Source organism: Tasmannia lanceolata, unplaced genomic scaffold (genome assembly GCF_043159265.1).
Source record: "Tasmannia lanceolata isolate RefF3 unplaced genomic scaffold, GAP_Taslan_0.1 ptg000011l, whole genome shotgun sequence".
Lineage (NCBI taxonomy): Eukaryota > Viridiplantae > Streptophyta > Magnoliopsida > Canellales > Winteraceae > Tasmannia > Tasmannia lanceolata.
In genome coordinates this window covers 15,834,165-15,851,615 of record NW_027518688.1, presented here as the reverse complement: position 1 = coordinate 15,851,615, position 17,451 = coordinate 15,834,165, and the positions used below count along the sequence as shown (strand labels likewise).

Sequence of the window (17,451 nt, the reverse complement as noted above, 5' to 3'; positions counted from 1 at the left end):
TATAAAGTTGCTTTTTGGTTTGTTATCATGGAATTCAATTGTTAAATTAAGTTGTTGCTTAAATTATCCTTGCTTTTGGAAATACTACATTAAATCAGAGTAGGTTATCAGCTAATGCCCATGCCTTGGTCCTAAATCTTGACTGCAATCGTATTTCAACTTTCCTCTTGCCGCAACTTGAATAAGCAGATGATGGGAATATTACTATTTTTCAAACATACCATATTGAAGCTTGTAAGCTCCTAGCTGCTGTATGAAATCAATATGACGCTCGAAGACTTCTTTACCCTCACTGAGATGAAAGATGGATTCACAACCCTTGCAAGAGTTGAAGAGTTGGTTGCTGTTATGCAGAAGGAGAAAGATTTTGTTAGTAAGAATGTAGGTGACACAGCCCGACAATGGTCAAGTGTTGCAGGTATCTTAGCGGCCACAGAAAACAAGGATTGTCTTATCCATTTTATTCGGTTAGAAGGACTTTGGTTTGTCAATCAGTGGCTTCAGGAAGCTCAAAAGTGTACTGATGACGACAACAATTTTGTGGAAGAATCAATCAATTCATTATTAGGAGCACTTGAGAAGCTGCCTGTATCTTATGAGCAGTCAATCGCAGCTGGAATTGGGGTCACTGTCAAGCAACTCTGTTCTCACAGGAGCTCAAAAGTCCAGGAAAAGGCAAAAACCTTGTATGATAGTTGGAATCAGGTGAAGGATAAAGACACAGATTGTCAGGATGTAGAGAAAGGAAGGGCTTTCTGTGGCGAGGAACCTAAGTCAGCTGATGTGGACACAACCACAGAGGGTGATCGTGATTTGTCACCTTCCAAAACAAATTGTGATGGAACCAGTCATGTAGAGTCTGCTAGAGGTTCAGTTGTTTCCCAGATTGAAGTCAAGGATGTAAAAAAATCTTCACCTACCCAGGATGTGCCGCCGGCCACTTCAAATCCGGCAGATGTTAATGGGATTCCAGAGGATTTGAGTTCACTGTGCTCGTCTCTCGTGTCAAACACTTCTCAAGAAAGCTCGTCTGTTACTGAAAAAGCTTTGCGGTGTCCAGAAGGAGAAGGAATAACCTCCACAGGGACACATGGTTCTCCAAGTCCAAGCAATAGAAATGTTGATGACAGATTATCTGATGTTTCCAAGTTAAAAGATGCCACTAATGAAACAAAAGAGATAGAGACTGAGATGGGCATGAATAAAAATAGCCTTTGTAAATTCAGCAAGAATGAAAATTGCATTGTTTCACCTACTGGACTCGAAAAGCTTGTTCCTATCGATGCCAAAGAGGGTGAATCTTGTCCCAGGAGGACCGTGTCTGATTTTAGCTGTGAAACTGGTGATTGCTATCCTAAGGTGTCGCTGGATGTGGCTAACAATGGGTGTATCCTTGGAAAGCCAGAGAGTCCAGAGGCTTCTTTTCTCAGGAAGGAACCTTTTGGAACATGTAGCAATTTTAAAGAGTCTGTTACCATATCGAATTTGAACGGTAACAGGGGAGATGATCCTGTGATCTCAAGGGACCTGGATGAGAGGGATAGGAGGTCAGAAATGGAAATTGATTATGGGGTGGATGATGCATTGGAAGTTGCTCGGCAAGTCGCTAAAGAAGTGGAGCGAGAGGTTGTGGATTATAGAGAACCTTTATGTAGCTCCTCTTCTGATAAAAATTCGGAGCACGAAATAATGCAGTCGGGTAGCCCTGATTCCGTGGAAGACGAACAGGGTGAGGCCATGATGGAACATCCCAATGAGAATGAATTGCCAACAGAACAAGATTTTCCTGATGGTGGCTCTGCTAAAGTGAAGCGCTTGAAAATTTCAAACATTGACATTGAATCTCAAGATGGAATGCAGGATGTAGACTCATCTGAGCTCGCAAAATTTGCTCGAGAATCAACTGGGAACATTGAAAAAGAAAGATGTGATTTTGATCTAAATGATGTTTATGCTGAGGAAATAGAAAGCCCAATTCCCGCCCTTAATCAGCCAATCACCTTGTCTACACCCATCCCTGTTGTTGCCATTTCTAAAGGAGCTCCTGGGTTGCCTGTTACCCCTTTGCACTTTGAAGGGGAATTAGGGTGGAGGGGTTCCGCAAGAACAAGTGCCTTCCGTCCAGCATCTCCTCGAAGAACTCTGGATGGTGAGGCAAGCAGCCACAGTTCAAAATCGAAGCAGAATTTCCTCAAATTTGATCTGAATGTTGCTGATGGTGACAATGATGCAGCCATCGATCTGGTTTCAACAAAACAAGTCCCAGTATCATCTGGCCTTCCTTCAGGAGACTCTTCTCTCGAAGTCAGTTCAAGAAGGGCGGAACGGCTCAAGTTGGACCTCAACCGCCTTAGTGACAATGACGATACTTACCCATTTCCATTATTGGATCAAAGGGTGGATGGACAATTCCATCACCTTCAAAATGGTAACCGTAGCCCATCGCCCGCTTTATCCTCATCGTCAAGGCATCCTTCCATGATAAACATTGATTTGAATGACAACCCGTCTTTCTTAGATACCCGCGATTCTCATGGCCGACAATCTATGCTGGATAAATCATCATCTCAAGACAAAATCACATATAGAAGCCTTAAACTAGATGACCCTGGTGTGTTGATCATGGGTTCGAGAATGGACGTCGACAGAAAGGAATTCGTCAACCGAACTCGGTCCTTTCTTCCAAACGGACCGAGTATGGATTCTGCCATGAGTGCTAATTTGGTAAGAGTGGAAAGCGGTGCAGGGGCCCGCCCTGTGCTGGCTTATGCACCTGCTCCACTTGCAGGATACGGCTACAACGGCCTCGCAATGGGACCCACCATGTCTCTCCCTCCAGATATGTATGGACCCAACTCTGTCCCTTACATGGTAGATTCCAGAGGAGCAACTGTCATACCACAGATATTGGGGTCATCTTCAACAGCTCCGCCGTCCTTCTCAAGGCCATCCTTTCTTATGAGTGTAATGGGTGCACCATCAGGTGGGGTTCCAAGGTCTGGCTTTGATTTGAATTCAGGCATCCCATCGATGGAGGGTGAGAGTAGGGAAATGGGGAGCTTCAGGCAGCTATTTGTTCATGGGCAAAACAGTTTAATGGAGGAGCAGATGAAGTCTACAGGGATGACACTGAAACGAAAAGAACCAGAGTGTGGTTGGGAACTCAACATGCTTGGTTACAAACAGGAGACTTCATGGCATTAGTTTGAGGCAAGAGGTGTCCAAGTTTTTTTTTTCCCAAGGTTCTCAGGTCTCTGTTGCTGCCTTGGTGATCAGAAGAATTTATGCTTAGTTAATTAGCCCAGAAGAGGGATTGTTTCCATTAGCAATGTGGGAGGGACTTTAGTTAAAACAGATTGAATAAGGGTGGATGGATGGATATATGATTAGATTGATTGCCAGAAAATATAGGTGTAATTGTTTCATCTCACCTCTTTTTTAATGTTTCATAGAGGCCATTTCAGCCAGTGAAATCTGGGTTCATGTATCTGTATATCTGTCATAAAATATTTCTAACAAAAAATGAATGAATTGGGTCTTCACATTAAGTAGTATTTGATCTGGTTGTGGGTAAAAGATGATATGAATTGATCCCAGAAAAAAAGGATGTGCCCAATCTAATGAAACTTAGCAGGGCCCACCCACATGAGATCAGCTTTTATTTTGGTTTGGGTGTGGACGCACCCATTGTTTTGCTTGGATCATGCATAACCAACATACAGATTTCTTTTAACTTGCAGGAGCATTGGCTCACCCGAGTGAGGGAAAGATGTTGAGATAGATGTTGAGATAATTCAACAAAACTCCTTTAACTTGGATCATGCATAACCACCATCATGCTCCCTTACTAAGTCAATCAAAACTCCTTTAACTTGCAGGAGCCAGTGAGGGAAAGTGACAAGTTCAATCATTGGCTCACCCGAGTCAAATCCTTTTTATGCCATTTACCATGGCCGAGTTATCATTCGAGTCTGAGTTTTTAAAGCATTTGATTATATCAATATTCAAAAAATTAGATTAAACTGGCTGACACTTGATTGTAGTGAAATTGGCCATGTTTTTTTGTTTACTCAAATCAAACACAAATTCAACTTTATTTAAATAAGAATAAATAGAGTTTGGGAAAAATATTAAAGAAGGTAAATAAGATGAAAGAGAAATGATATATTGGCCCCCTATTTTTCCTTGGGACACTCCCATATAGTGTACATCTCATCTTTTTTTGTGTTTTTTTTTTGTTTTGAGTCACACGGTTCCACTAATTGAGGGTAATAGATGAATGGGTTAGAAAGTTGAGGGGGTGAAACTTTATTTTTTCCTTTGTAAAATGCAACTCATAATTATCCATTTGGGCCAACATGTGGTTAAAATATATTGACCAATATTCCCTTGCAAAAAAATACCCTCCACTTTGCTAATATTTTTTTCCTGCCAATTGTCTCTCATTCTCTCTTCATTTTATTGAAAAATCCTTTCTTATGGTTGGAGCCATCTCAACCACTCGGCAAAGACAGTTCTATAAAATCTCTTTCTTGGAAGTAGGAAGTTGACATCTATTTAATTGATCCATTGGCCGTATTACTATACTTTTTTTGTTACATTATGAATTTCTCTCAGCTCGTTTGTTGTTTGTATTAAACTGATTTCAATCCGTTTTGGACTATCCATCCCTGGTTAGGTTTTTATAAGAATTGATTAAAAGGGCATTTCCAACACCACATCCAAATGTCTTACCTATATAATTAGGACAAAGTCCATCTTTAAATGCTTGTGATTCAGCCCACAAAGGGCAAGGTTTAGAAGGCATTAGCCCAATGGAATGGTATATATTTGCAAAGAAAGCCAAGGCAAAGCGCAACAAAAAAGTGCAAAAAACAGAATTTCTCGCTTGTCTCCCTTCCCCTTCAAAAACCCTAAATTTCGTGTGTAACCAACCCTTTAGGCTCCGTTTCTTTCGACATAAAAATGATCATAAATTTTGTTGTTTTATGCTGTAAAAATGAACATAAAACATATTTTACGTCCATTTTTACGATGACTCCATTTCTTTTGACATAAAAATGGGCGTAAAATTTGTTTTATGTTGTAAAAAATGAACATAAAACAAATTTGATGTCCATTTTTTTACGTCGAAAGAAACGGAGCCTCAGTGAGATTTGATTGTAGGGAATGCCAGAGAAATCGACATTAATAGTAACTTGGGTTACGGCCGCGCTACATCAAGCTTACATCACAACCTCAGCTATATGCTGGATTTGTACACTCACCTCCATAGTTTCTATTTGTGCAGAAATATGATAGATGTGTTAATAAATCCTGAAAAGTTCTTTGACCTGAAATCTGATGCAACTACACCAGACCAGGACTCGAAAAGTGTGACAATGCGAGGGATTTGATTACACATCCTCGAATAATAAATTATATATTTCTGCACTTACATGGAGCGATGATATTTGGACAAAAATGAGAACCCCATAAAAGGTCCGCCGTCATAAATATAACAGGCTGCAACAGTTAGCTATCCGTTTCGCAGGATCTGTAAGTGAAATTCAGAGAGATCTCACTTCTTGCGCTTGTACCTGGAAAGATAATTCAAAGAAGCAATCAGAGACCCTTCTTGATAATATGTGTGGATGTGATCATACTTTTAGCTTATAAAATTCATTTCAGACTAATTGTAAGAAAATAGCCTTGAAGTTGTTGGTTGCAGATACAAACACACAGCAATCCAGTCTAATTCCTTAATAGCCTTAGTCAGGAAAGCAGAAGAGAGTGTTTTTTTTTTTTTTTTTTTCTAAAGGTTAAGCAGAAGAGAGTTTATATTCCAACAAGACATTAACCACATTTGTTTAAATTAAACCATTCATATTCTCAACCACTCGTCATCAAATATTCTTCAACAAGTACTTTGCCTTCACCATCCAAGTCGGCCCTCAAACCATACATATGGCTCACTACTCTGTTTCGACATGGTATTTTCTTTTTCCTTTTCATTTATAGAAAGATAAGAAAAAAATTCTCCGGAAAAAAAAACCAGAATTAAAAAAAAGACGTAGAGATTGTCCAAAGGTGAGAACAGTCTTACGTGCACCCTCTTTCGCCAATGAATACACAACATTGTTGGACCCTCTGAATACATGCACAAATGAACACCTGAACTAGGGATTGAGCCTCTAGCTCAATGGTCAAGGGTTCGTTCTTTGACATAGAGGTCGGAGGTTCAAGCCGAGCTTACCTATCCAAAAAAAATGAACACCTGAACCCTGCATACCACACCCCCACAAAAGAAGAAGAAGAAGAAGAAGAAAACGACCTATAACCTCCAAGGCTTCAGATTACGATGAAGCACTCAAGATGTAAAATTAACCGATTTGTCATCCATCGATAATCTCCTACCCAGATCTGCTGGAAGTACTTAAATGCTGGCAAGAAGAGCATGTGATTCAGCTTCAACAGAGTCCACAAAGTACCCAGGGCTTTCACAATTTCACATTGTCATATCTGAACATTCCATTTTTTCAGTCAGGCCCGAGCTACCTAACAGTAACCATCAAAGCTAATTTAAGAGAGAGGGGATGGTGGGACCCATTTTAGAGAATTCTTTCTCCTTGAGCTTCACTCCATAGCTGATCTCATTCCAACTTCGATAGAAGTCTCCACACACTACCCAAGAAAAACTCAAGGTACTAATGTGGAAAATGATTATCTCACCAAATATTCCTTATCCTTGAGCATCCTTAGATTTCTCTCCTTCCAAAGGATCCATGCCTACAAAATGGGTCACCCAATAACCACAATGCACTCCAAACCATCCAAGAACCCCACTCCTATCTTCCTCGCTACCAAACAATGGATGAAGAGCTGATTGTCGGGCTCCTCTCCTTTCTCACACACTACCCAAGAAAAACTCAAGGTACTAATGTGGAAAATGATTATCTCACCAAATATTCCTTATCCTTGAGCATCCTTAGATTTCTCTCCTTCCAAAGGATCCATGCCCCACAAAATGGGTCATCCAATAACCACAATGCACTCCAAACCATCCAAGAACCCCACTCCTATCTTCCTCGATACCAAACAATGGATGAAGAGCTGATTGTCGGGCTCCTCTCCTTTCTCACATGGGTTGAGGGGATGCAAGAGAAGTGTGATATTACCAACTACTGCATGAATGGCGGGTGTACAAATTGACCTATTACTCACTGCGCACTGGACATTAAAGGCTAGAGGATACAAATTGAAGAAAGGTGTTAAACTGCGCACGTGCGGTTTATAACCATCTCTTCACACCGGCCACGACATATTGCTGATTGGCACTGCCTTGGATTATTCAGACCCTCCCGACTTCTCCATCATCCTTCTTGGGCCTCCCCTACACAAAATTTGAGGGCAACGTGCTCGCCTTCCGGGTGAGATTTGACCGCTTCTACGTTTATTGGACTTGACTTAGCCTCCAATACCATCAACCAGCCACGCCTACCTTTAGCCTATCCTTGAGACTATTTTTCCTTTGGCTTGGTGGTTGTTATTTGGGCCCTAGAGGTCACAATTTCTTCATTTTCAGTTTGTCGACAGAGCTTTCATACTTACTGCCCATATTTGGATATTGCTTCTTTTTGGTGTAAATTGTTATTGCAAATGCATGCTTGGGATAGATTTTAAGCTTATTATTGAATTATCTCAACATCTATCTTAAAGTAAATACCTTAACATGATTTGATTAACTTCTTGAATGTTTAATCTGACATTGGGACTGGTAATGCTATTTTAAATTGAAGACTAACTTATCGAGCTTCTAAAGTTCTTCGGAATAGCCCATGAACCCTTGGGTTTGCACCAAAACATGACCAGGTTAGGAATGCATAAAGCAGAGAATCGAAATTAAATCATACGCATGAAACAACATTGAAGAAAACGGTTATTTTCATGATGCCACAATCCATGCTGAATAAGATTGCCTCATGAATGCACAAAAATAAAAACTAAAAAGACTTATAATCTGCAAGGAGATCCTCACCGTGATTTGCTCTTAAAAGAACGCTGGACCTTTTTGGTACCAGCTCCATGAATGCTCCTCTTATTTGTTTGTTTTCTTTCGCTCATATCACTCTCAAATAATTCCTGCATTTCTTTTGTTCTTGATTGAGATCTTTGAGAAGGGTTTTTCATTGTTTTGCCCACCTTCCTCACAGTCTTCCCAGCCTCATGGGCCTTCTTTATGGACTTCAATGATTTAGCCCGTTGATAACCCAGGTTGACAAGTGATTTGCCAGCCTTATCTTTCTTAACATTTCCATTGCCCTGCAGAAAAAAAAACTAGTATCATTCGAAACTGAAATTGTGCTGTGTATTGGTGTTTCCTGTCAGAAAAATGCTATACCTGACATGTATTAATGAACTGATAAAACTCTGAACAGAGAAATATCCAATTGAAGATAAAATAAATAGATGAAAGTTAATAAGAAGATACACACACAATTATTGTTAATAAGCAATAACAGGTAACCCAAGGGGAACATTCCTAGAACCAATGAAAAGTTCGAGAATTATGTTGGAAATGCCATGCATGCATGCATACTAACCGTTTGAAATTTAGAATGAAATACTGAAATTTGGGCTGAAATACCGAAATTTCGGTTGGGCCCGAAACCGAAATTATAGAAATATCCCAAAATTTGGCCGAAATCCGGGAAATTTAGAACAAAATGAATTTTTCATTCAAAATTTCAAAATAAATATTTAATTGATTTTTTTGTGCCGAATTTCGGCCAAAAAACCTCGATACTAACACATCTACTCACAAACCTGTTCCAAATCGCCAGTTTGTCCTTCATCCTCCAACATCTCCCGAGCAGCTTCCAACCTTCGACGTTTCTTCCGGGGCATATTTTTCTGTTTAAGAGAAATGAGCCCATAGCATGTCATCTGCTTATGCCACAAATGACATCCAAACAAATAAAATAGATACGGAAGACTAAAAAGTAAGAGAAAAATGAAAAACCTCGCGCTCCCTCCGTCTCTTTTCCTTCATTTTCAGGTCCTCTGCCTGCTGAGCACTGATGACCTCATTTGCACCACTCTGATCCTTCCCCATAGCTGCCTGTTAAGAGAGCCAAGTACTGTATAAGTACAACTATTTTTCAAGGAAACAGTGCCATATAGCTGAAGATGACAAAAGTATAAATGAGATTTCTAGGCATTTCTTTCCTGGTCAATATGGAAGCTCACAATTTCACAAAACCCATCTCAATTTACATCCGCATCTTCCAAAAAAACTTTAATTCCCATTTTAGAAGCTATACATGGCATATCATCCCTAAAACCCACACAAAGCAGCAACCAAATAATCATCAACTCCTTCGGCCATTGATCTGGGAGCATCATATCATATTACAGGTTATATAGGTATTGCTTTCCTTGTTAAATAAGATTTCTTAATCTGATTCTATCACCCTAACCGACGGTACCGATGTTAGAGTCTCTAGAGTCGGTATTGCACTCCTAGTTCTAACGAAAGTTACACAGGAAATTCTCAAGAAGGGTGTATCTTTGGATATTTTATTTTATTTTTTGCTATTTTCTGGTTTATATCCAGAAAATTTTGGAAAAATAAAATACATAAAAAAATATAAAATTCAATAATAAAATTAGGACAACAAATAATATCGTGAATTTATTGTGATATTTCAAGATACTTTTCTGGTAAATATAAAATGTAAAGATATCTCGATGATTTTTCAGAATCTATGGAAATTTTCAAGATTTTGTCGTATTATAAAAAAACTTGTAAAATATCGCACAATTTCAAAGAATATTGGGGATATTTCTACTGGTTCTAACATTATCTTCTCTGGAACGGTGGAACCATTATCTTCTGTGTTACAAGTCAAAATTTCCTTTCAATCTCATGTATGTAAGCAAAGTTACTAACTTGCTCATTTTAACCACCATGATTTTTCTTTCATGATCTAAAGACTAAGGAGATTGGTGGAGGTCGTGAGTCTGCAGGTATGCACTACTTTGACAAAATCATTGCGATATGCGCTTCAAGACGATGTTTCATGCTATTAATGGTGTGGCCATTTGGGTCATCTTGCTGTAAAGCATTTGAAAAGTACGGTGTCTTCTTTATCATTTGCTTTAAAGCATTTGTTCCGTAAATATTACCAAGTGTCGTTTCCTTCTCGAATGGAGAATCAAATTGTTCCATTTTCTTTATTTCAATATGATGATTGGGTCCCGTTCAGATTACAAGTCTGTCTGGATTTGAATATTTTGTTACATTTGTGCATGATTGGTCAACAATGACATGAGTTCATTTAATGAAAGATCGTGTTGAGTTGTTTTCCCTTTCCAAATCATTCCATATGGAATTGAAGCATCAGTTGGTACAAACATATGTATTTTTCATTTTGATAAGAGTAGAGTATTCTTCTACCATCTTTTAATCTTAATGTGAGCAACATGGCACACTAGATCAAACAGGATGTGTGAACACTCCACTAACAAATGGACAGACCAAGCGAAAAAATCATAAACTTCTTGAAGTGATTGATATTTTGGATGAATGTCCAAACACTAATTGGAGCCATGCAGCCCAAGATTTTAAATTTTGGTATTAGCATGAATGGCGGTTGCCACAGAAGCGGAAAAACGTCGGTCTCAGTCTGAAGTTTTGGTGGAAATCCTGTAAAATCATGGAAATATACAGAAACATAGAAACAAATTCAAATGATGGAAATTTAAGATGAAACTTCAAGAACTGCTCGAATAAACACAAGTATAAACTTAGAAACCATCACATAAGCAAGACAACCATCCTAATGGATTAACATCGAATACCTAGTGGCATGCGTTCTCCCGCATATCTGGAATAGTAAGGTTCATTTTAAACTCAGAAGTATTTAGGAAAAAAAATGTAGGAAGCCACTCCATGTATTAATTTCATAAATGAAGTACAATATAATGACTCATCTATAATTGTTTAATAACATCAAACCCTTAGTGACATCCATTGTCGTACATGTCTGATCATTCAGTACATACCACATCGCAAATATAATTCGTACTAGTTTTCTGGTACCATGCTAGGCATGGTGTAAAATAATGGGCCCCACACCATCACAACATGAGGTGTAAGATGGTGAGACCCACCCTAATGAATATGTTAGGATAGAGATGGTGGACCCCACATCATCAATAACATTTTTTTTTTTAACGGTCACACATCAATAACATTACGGGTAAAATAGTGGGCTCCACCCTAAGCATAGGTTAGGGTAAAGATGGTGGGCCTCACCCACAAAACTCTAGGTGTAAAATGGCAGGCCCCATCCCATAACAAACATGAAACATGAGGTGTAAGACATTGGCATCACCCCATCAATAACATCAGCTGTAAAATGGTAGACCCAACCCTATGCATGGGTATGGCCCACCACATAAAAGACATGAGGTGTAGAATGGTGGGCCCCACCACATCAAAACATGAGGTGTAGAATGGTGGGCCCCACAACATCAAATCATGAGGTGTAGAATGGTGGCCTCCAGGCCCTCCACCCATGCTAGGCATGGTTACAAAATGTTGGGCCCCACCCCCTCATTGCATGAAGTGTAAAATAGTAGGCCGACCATAGCAAGCATAAAATAGTGGGCCCCACCCACCCTATAAAAACAAAACATGAGGTATAAAGAAAAGGTTTTCCAATAAACTTTTTTCTTTGAAAGAAAGCAGAAAGAAACATGCTTAGTATACATTATAGATAAATATTTATACATAATAGTATAATACATACACCACATTTTCACATGCAATTCATATAAATTTAACTATATACACATACCGATATAGTATACCACTAATGCATTTACGATTTTGGTTTCGGTATATGTTTCGATTTCGGTAATGTTTCAGTGGGGATGGAAATGGAAACATTTTGGTCGTTTCATGTCGATTTTGGTGGAAATTTAAAACCAAGCGTATCTGTAATGGCCAACCCCACCAAAGGTCGGTGAAATTGGTAAAAATATACTTTAATCTTGGCAGTAGATTCCACAATCGAAGATCAACGGTTTAGATCTTCGATTTGTGCCTTTTGATCCAATGGACCCACAATTAGACCCCTAAGATCGTCGATCGATGTAATTGATCTTGAGATTTTCCATGTAATTGATTTTCTATGGAAAATATCTTCCCTTCCACATAGGTTGGACAAATTTGCCATCAGGAGAAAGTGTGCCCAATCATGGGATTTGCCTAAATGGTAAATCTCCCATGGTTGACTTTCTTTCCCTCTTTCTGGTAATCATAAATGGCACATAAAACATTAGGAGAGATATTCAACTTTCAAAATCTAAATTAAAGAAGGGAGATTATTCTTTTTTAATTTATTTTCGTCATTTTTCTTGTAGCTTAAATTTGAGACATCAAATCTTGTCCGTTTGACTTGATTTTGGACTCATTCAATAGGTTTTTCGATTACCTATCCAACGGGTCCAAATCACATGGTTTGGATGTGATTTGATGAAGTTATAGCCCATTTACCATTTGGGTATAGGGTTATTTCGGGATTGTGTTCTTTTTGGTAAGTTTTTAATCTTTGCTTTATATATTTAAATTATAAAATAAATTGGTAATATTGTATATGTTTTCCAAATCCTATAGAATTGACGTATGACTCATTGAATTTAAGAGACTAAATGGGAAGCAAACAATCTTAAATTTTAAAAGAGGAAAAGAAAGGAAAAGGAAAAGTGGAAAAAAGTTATAAATAACCTAAATCACTCCCCTTGGTTTGGAAAATTCATCCAACCCAAGTGGGAGCCAAAAATGTGAAAAGAAAGAAAGAAAGAAAGAAAAAGAGTAGAGAAAGAGAAAAAGAGAAAGGAAAAGGAGGATGAGTAGAGGAGGAGAAGGAGGAAGGGAGTTCAATGGCTCCATATTATCCAAGTAAGCACCCCGTTACCCTCTCTTTTTATTTTTGATATGTGTATCTAGGATTTTGACCCATGATCTTCATTAGTTCTAGGACATGATTCCGCATGTATAAATGTGCCTAATGATGATTTTCGACACACACACACATATATATACTAGTAAAAAACCCCGTGCGATGCACGGGTCGACAAAGAACTGTACGGACCACATCATAGGCATGGTTTTAAATTTCGGCCGAAACGAAAGCCGAAATATTTCGGTTTCGGTGGAAAACGAAACGAAATTCACAGTGAGTCGGAAAAGTACCAAACTTCGCCGAAACGTTTCGTTTCGGTAAAATTTCGGTGAAACATTTCGGAAATTTCGGTGAAACGTTTCGGAAATATCCTCCCCCGAAATTTCGGTGAAATTTTTACAAGATTTCGTCTGAAATTTCGTACCGAAACCGAGATTTAAAACCTTGATCATAGGTTGATCCAAACCGTCCATGTGATGGAACACAACATCAATAGGTTGTGCCCGTAAAATCATGTCTATAGGCTGATCCTAGCCCTCCAATCTATAGAGGTTTCCATAATTAAAAAAGCATAAAGGAGGTGGGTAGGATTGAAATTATGTGGCTTTAATTGGTGCCTTTGTTAAAAAGCATAAAGGAGGGGGTAGGATTGAAATTATGTGGCTTTAATGGGTGCCTTTGTTAAAAAGCATAAAAGAGAGGGTAGGATTGAAAATATGTGGGTTGAATGGGTGCCTTTGTTAAAAAAAGTCAAAAAAAGTGCTGTGTAATTCTCAGACTTTTAGGAGAAATTCAAATAATTCTCTCATTTTCTCTTCTGCTATATATATATATATATATATATATATATATATATATATATGCGATGCACGGGCAGACAAAGAACTGTACAGATCACATCATAGGTTGATCCAAACCGTCCATGTGATGGAACACAACATCAATAGGTTGTGCCCGTAATATCATTTCCATAGGCTGATCCTAGCCCTCCAATCTATAGAGGTTTCCATAATTAAAAAAGCATAAAGGAGGGGGGTAGGATTGAAATTATGTGGGTTTAATGGGTGCCTTTGTTAAAAAGTATAAAGGAGGGGGTAGGATTGAAAATATGTGGGTTGAATGGGTGCCTTTGTTAAAAAAAGTCAAAAAAAGTGATGTGTAATTCTCATAGAATTTTTGGAGAAATTCAAATAATTCTCTCCTTTTCTCTTCTGATATATATATCTGTGTGTGTGTCCTTCTCGGTTCTCTTTATTAATTCATTCTTTCACCATTTCAAATATATATATATATATATATATATATATATATATAGAGAGAGAGAGAGAGAGAGAGAGAGAGAGAGAGAGAGAGAGAGAGAACTGTTGGTGAGCTTAAGCGCACCATTTTTTTGGTGCGCTTAAGTTGTTATAACACCTCCCATTGGTGAGCTTAAGCGGGACCCAAACATTTAAACGAATGGAAGGCGTTATAACAACTTAAGCGCACCAACAGTTCTCTCATATATATATATAGAAGAAAATGATCGTGAGCTTGAAGCTCATATAGCTTATATGAGCTTGAGGACCCAAACACATGGGTCCCACATTGTTTGTGGTGATCCAAACCATTCATTTGCAAGGCCCTATCATAGATAGGGTGTGTACCAAAAATCAGCTCCATTGGATCATCCTAACCCCTCCAAAAGCGGATGGCAAAAATGGGCAGATTTGTGGCAAACGATGTCTGTCCATTTTGCCCTCCACTTTTGGATGGGTTAGGATGATCCTATGGAGCTGATTTTTTGTACACACCTTATCTATGTAAGGGCCTTTCAAATGAATGCTTTGGATCATCCTAACAATGTGGGCCCACATGTGTTTGGGCCCTCAAGCTCATATAAGCTATATGAGCTTCAAGCTCACAATCATTTTCCTCATATATATATATGTGTGTGTGTGTGTGTGTGTGTGGTGGGTTGGGGGGGGGGGGGGGGGGGGGCGGCGGCGGCGCACATACCGATTGGTTATACTAAAGATTTTCGATAGTTATGTATGCACCTAAAATCTGACATTTTCGTATGGGTGTAAATATGATTGTGTAAATACATATTAATCCAAAGATTTTCTACAGTTCTTATTCACATAAAAGTCTGTGGTTTCCCTATGTATATACGAATGATTTTCGGTGTGTATCAATGAATACATGTTGATCAGAGAAATTCAACAGTTAATTATTCACATAAAAATATGTGGTTTTCTTACATATAAACATATGATTTTCGGTATATATTTAAGTACAGAGATTAACTGAAGATTTGTAACAAGCAGTTATTTTTTTTGAAAGAAGGCAATTTTATTGAATCTATGAAAATTACATTGGGGACCAGCAGTCCCAACAAGTAATAGCCAGGATTATAATCCTGAGTTTTTAGGGTCAAAACAGTACAAAGAACCACCACATCAACACATTCTACCCAATTGAATAGCCATTCCTGTTTCTCTGTGACGTCGTCCTCTTCTAATATAACCAGAAAGTCTTAACTAGATCACTTTAGTAATATACGTCATATTTTCCATCAACCATGTAACAAGAAGCCCCCAACCCTACCTCCTGGATAATTACATTGAAGATCCATGGCTGCAACAACATCACCACTACACAGAGAGAAAACCTGTTGCACCACAAATTTATCCCAAAATTTAGTACGAACATTTCCCAAGCTCATCCAGGAAGCTTTGGAGAAAGGAGGTCGGAAAAGCCTTGCCAGGCTCTCCCAGAGACTTTTCCATAAAGTCAGGGGAAGATCGAGATTCTATTTCTTCCTCCAGAACTGAAATGGCCATCTCCCTAGAAACATGCCGTACATTACTTCGATGCCTCCTATCCTCTGGCCGGCTTCCAGATCTAACGAGGAAAGCATTGGCTACTACTAACTCATCGACATAAACCATTCCTCTGATCTTATCAAGAATTGAATGCAGCACCATGATTTCTATGAAAAGATTCTACCTTCGACCTCCTGGGCAAGAAGATGATTCTTGAAGCCCTTGATCATCCATCTATGCTTCCAAAAGAAAACCCTAAAGCTTACCTTTTTATCGATTCCATCGAATTGTTCCCCAAATTCCAAAGAACATTAGTAGTTACTACTCATTACTGTCATTTACAGCATGTAAGCAAGCCATCCCATCCAGGAGAGTGGATACGCCTCCCCAGAAGTGGGCTTTGCAGATAACATCGAAGAATATTTTCAACTTTTAATTCAATAAAGGGACAAATCAGATCCTCCCCCTTTTGGCAAAAGATTTTAGGATCTTGAACATCCCGCTCTTTCTAGGTCCCGGAATCAAAGCCAGTGCTACCTCCAACAGGTACATCATAGTGCTTCGATGAGACTCGTGCCCTTTGGTTACCACTTTCAAACCTTCAAATCCCCCAGCAGCTCGGAAGTCGATCATTTCCCTAATTTTTGAGTGAATACCCACCAACTTGGAATTCGCGCTCAAGAATCTCCTTTGTGCCTGGGGAAAGGTTTCCTAATCTTTGAAAAGGGGGAGGGTTCGAGGGTCCCATCCAGAAAAGAGCCATTCTGTGAAGCTTTTACATGAAAATCCGACTATAAAACTTTTTCCCTAGGGGGAGCAGGGTCAACGGTCTTACTCCTCTGTCCACTGCTCATAAATGCAGGCCCCATCAGTACTTTCTCAAGGTCGTTGTCAGCTCCAACTTTGAATTTGAAATTTGAACACAACGGCTCAGCGAGGGACCTGCCATCAGTCTGCGAAAGATCCACCATGGGTAAGGGATCCCCAAATGGTGGTGAAATAACCGAATCGGCATGACCAAGAGCATAAGGGGTTCTGATACACCATTCTTAAAAATTTGTTATTTCTGGAGCTCAATCCCAATGGAATAAACCTTATCGAAAACTCTAATTCTAACACAAGATCCATGGAAGAGCCACTAGGGGGCCAGAATTTTTGCTAAGACAAAACTCATACAGTGATGGTGATTGCCTTCCATTTTAGTTTTCAGAACTTTACCAAAGAGGTTCCCTAAAGCTTCCACTGTTGAGACAGCCGAAACATGTAAAGGGATACCATAAAAATTACCCCAAAGGGCTTCCTCTCCTTGATTAAGCGATTACCAAGGGCTTCGGGTCCCATGGCCAGGATCTTAGCACCAGGGATTCAAAATCAAACATAAAGAGAACCTCATCCTTTGCCAGGGAACAGGGGCAGGAAAGGGATGGAGAATCCCAGGTTTTTCACGCCCAAATCCAAAGGTCCTTTAAAGACCTGGAATTGTCTTTCATTTTCCCTATAAGACATGATTTAAGGGAGTCCATAAGAGTAAGTACTTCCTTGCCTGAAACGGAAAAGGCTGGGCTCTCATTACCCTCAAAGGAAACGATTTTACCTGAATCAGGCCAACGACTATCCGCTTCATCCTTAGCCACCCATTTTGAGGGGGTTTTAGACCGTTGACACCAACAGCATTTATCTCGCCATCTGAA

General features: G+C 39.2%; 2 protein-coding genes across 2 annotated transcripts in view; one reads left to right on the top strand and one right to left on the bottom strand.

Annotated features, from left to right (window-relative positions):
• The first annotated feature begins 264 nt into the window (after positions 1-264).
• Positions 265-3,204, top strand: LOC143885927 (uncharacterized). Its single transcript, XM_077389959.1, has one exon. The coding sequence runs from the start codon at positions 265-267 to the stop codon at positions 3,202-3,204; it is 2,940 nt and encodes a 979-aa protein (XP_077246074.1).
• A 1,977-nt stretch (positions 3,205-5,181) lies between these two features.
• LOC143886181 (DEA(D/H)-box RNA helicase family protein) overlaps positions 5,182-17,451 on the bottom strand; it is a 90,091-nt gene continuing 77,821 nt past the window's right edge. The window contains exons 16-19 of the mRNA XM_077390135.1: positions 9,002-9,100; positions 8,806-8,892; positions 8,018-8,301; positions 5,182-5,579 (exon numbers count right to left, since the gene is read on the bottom strand). Of these exons, the coding sequence (XP_077246250.1) occupies positions 5,561-5,579; positions 8,018-8,301; positions 8,806-8,892; positions 9,002-9,100 (489 nt within the window). The 3' untranslated portion in view covers positions 5,182-5,560. The remainder of the gene's footprint in view (positions 5,580-8,017; positions 8,302-8,805; positions 8,893-9,001; positions 9,101-17,451) is intronic.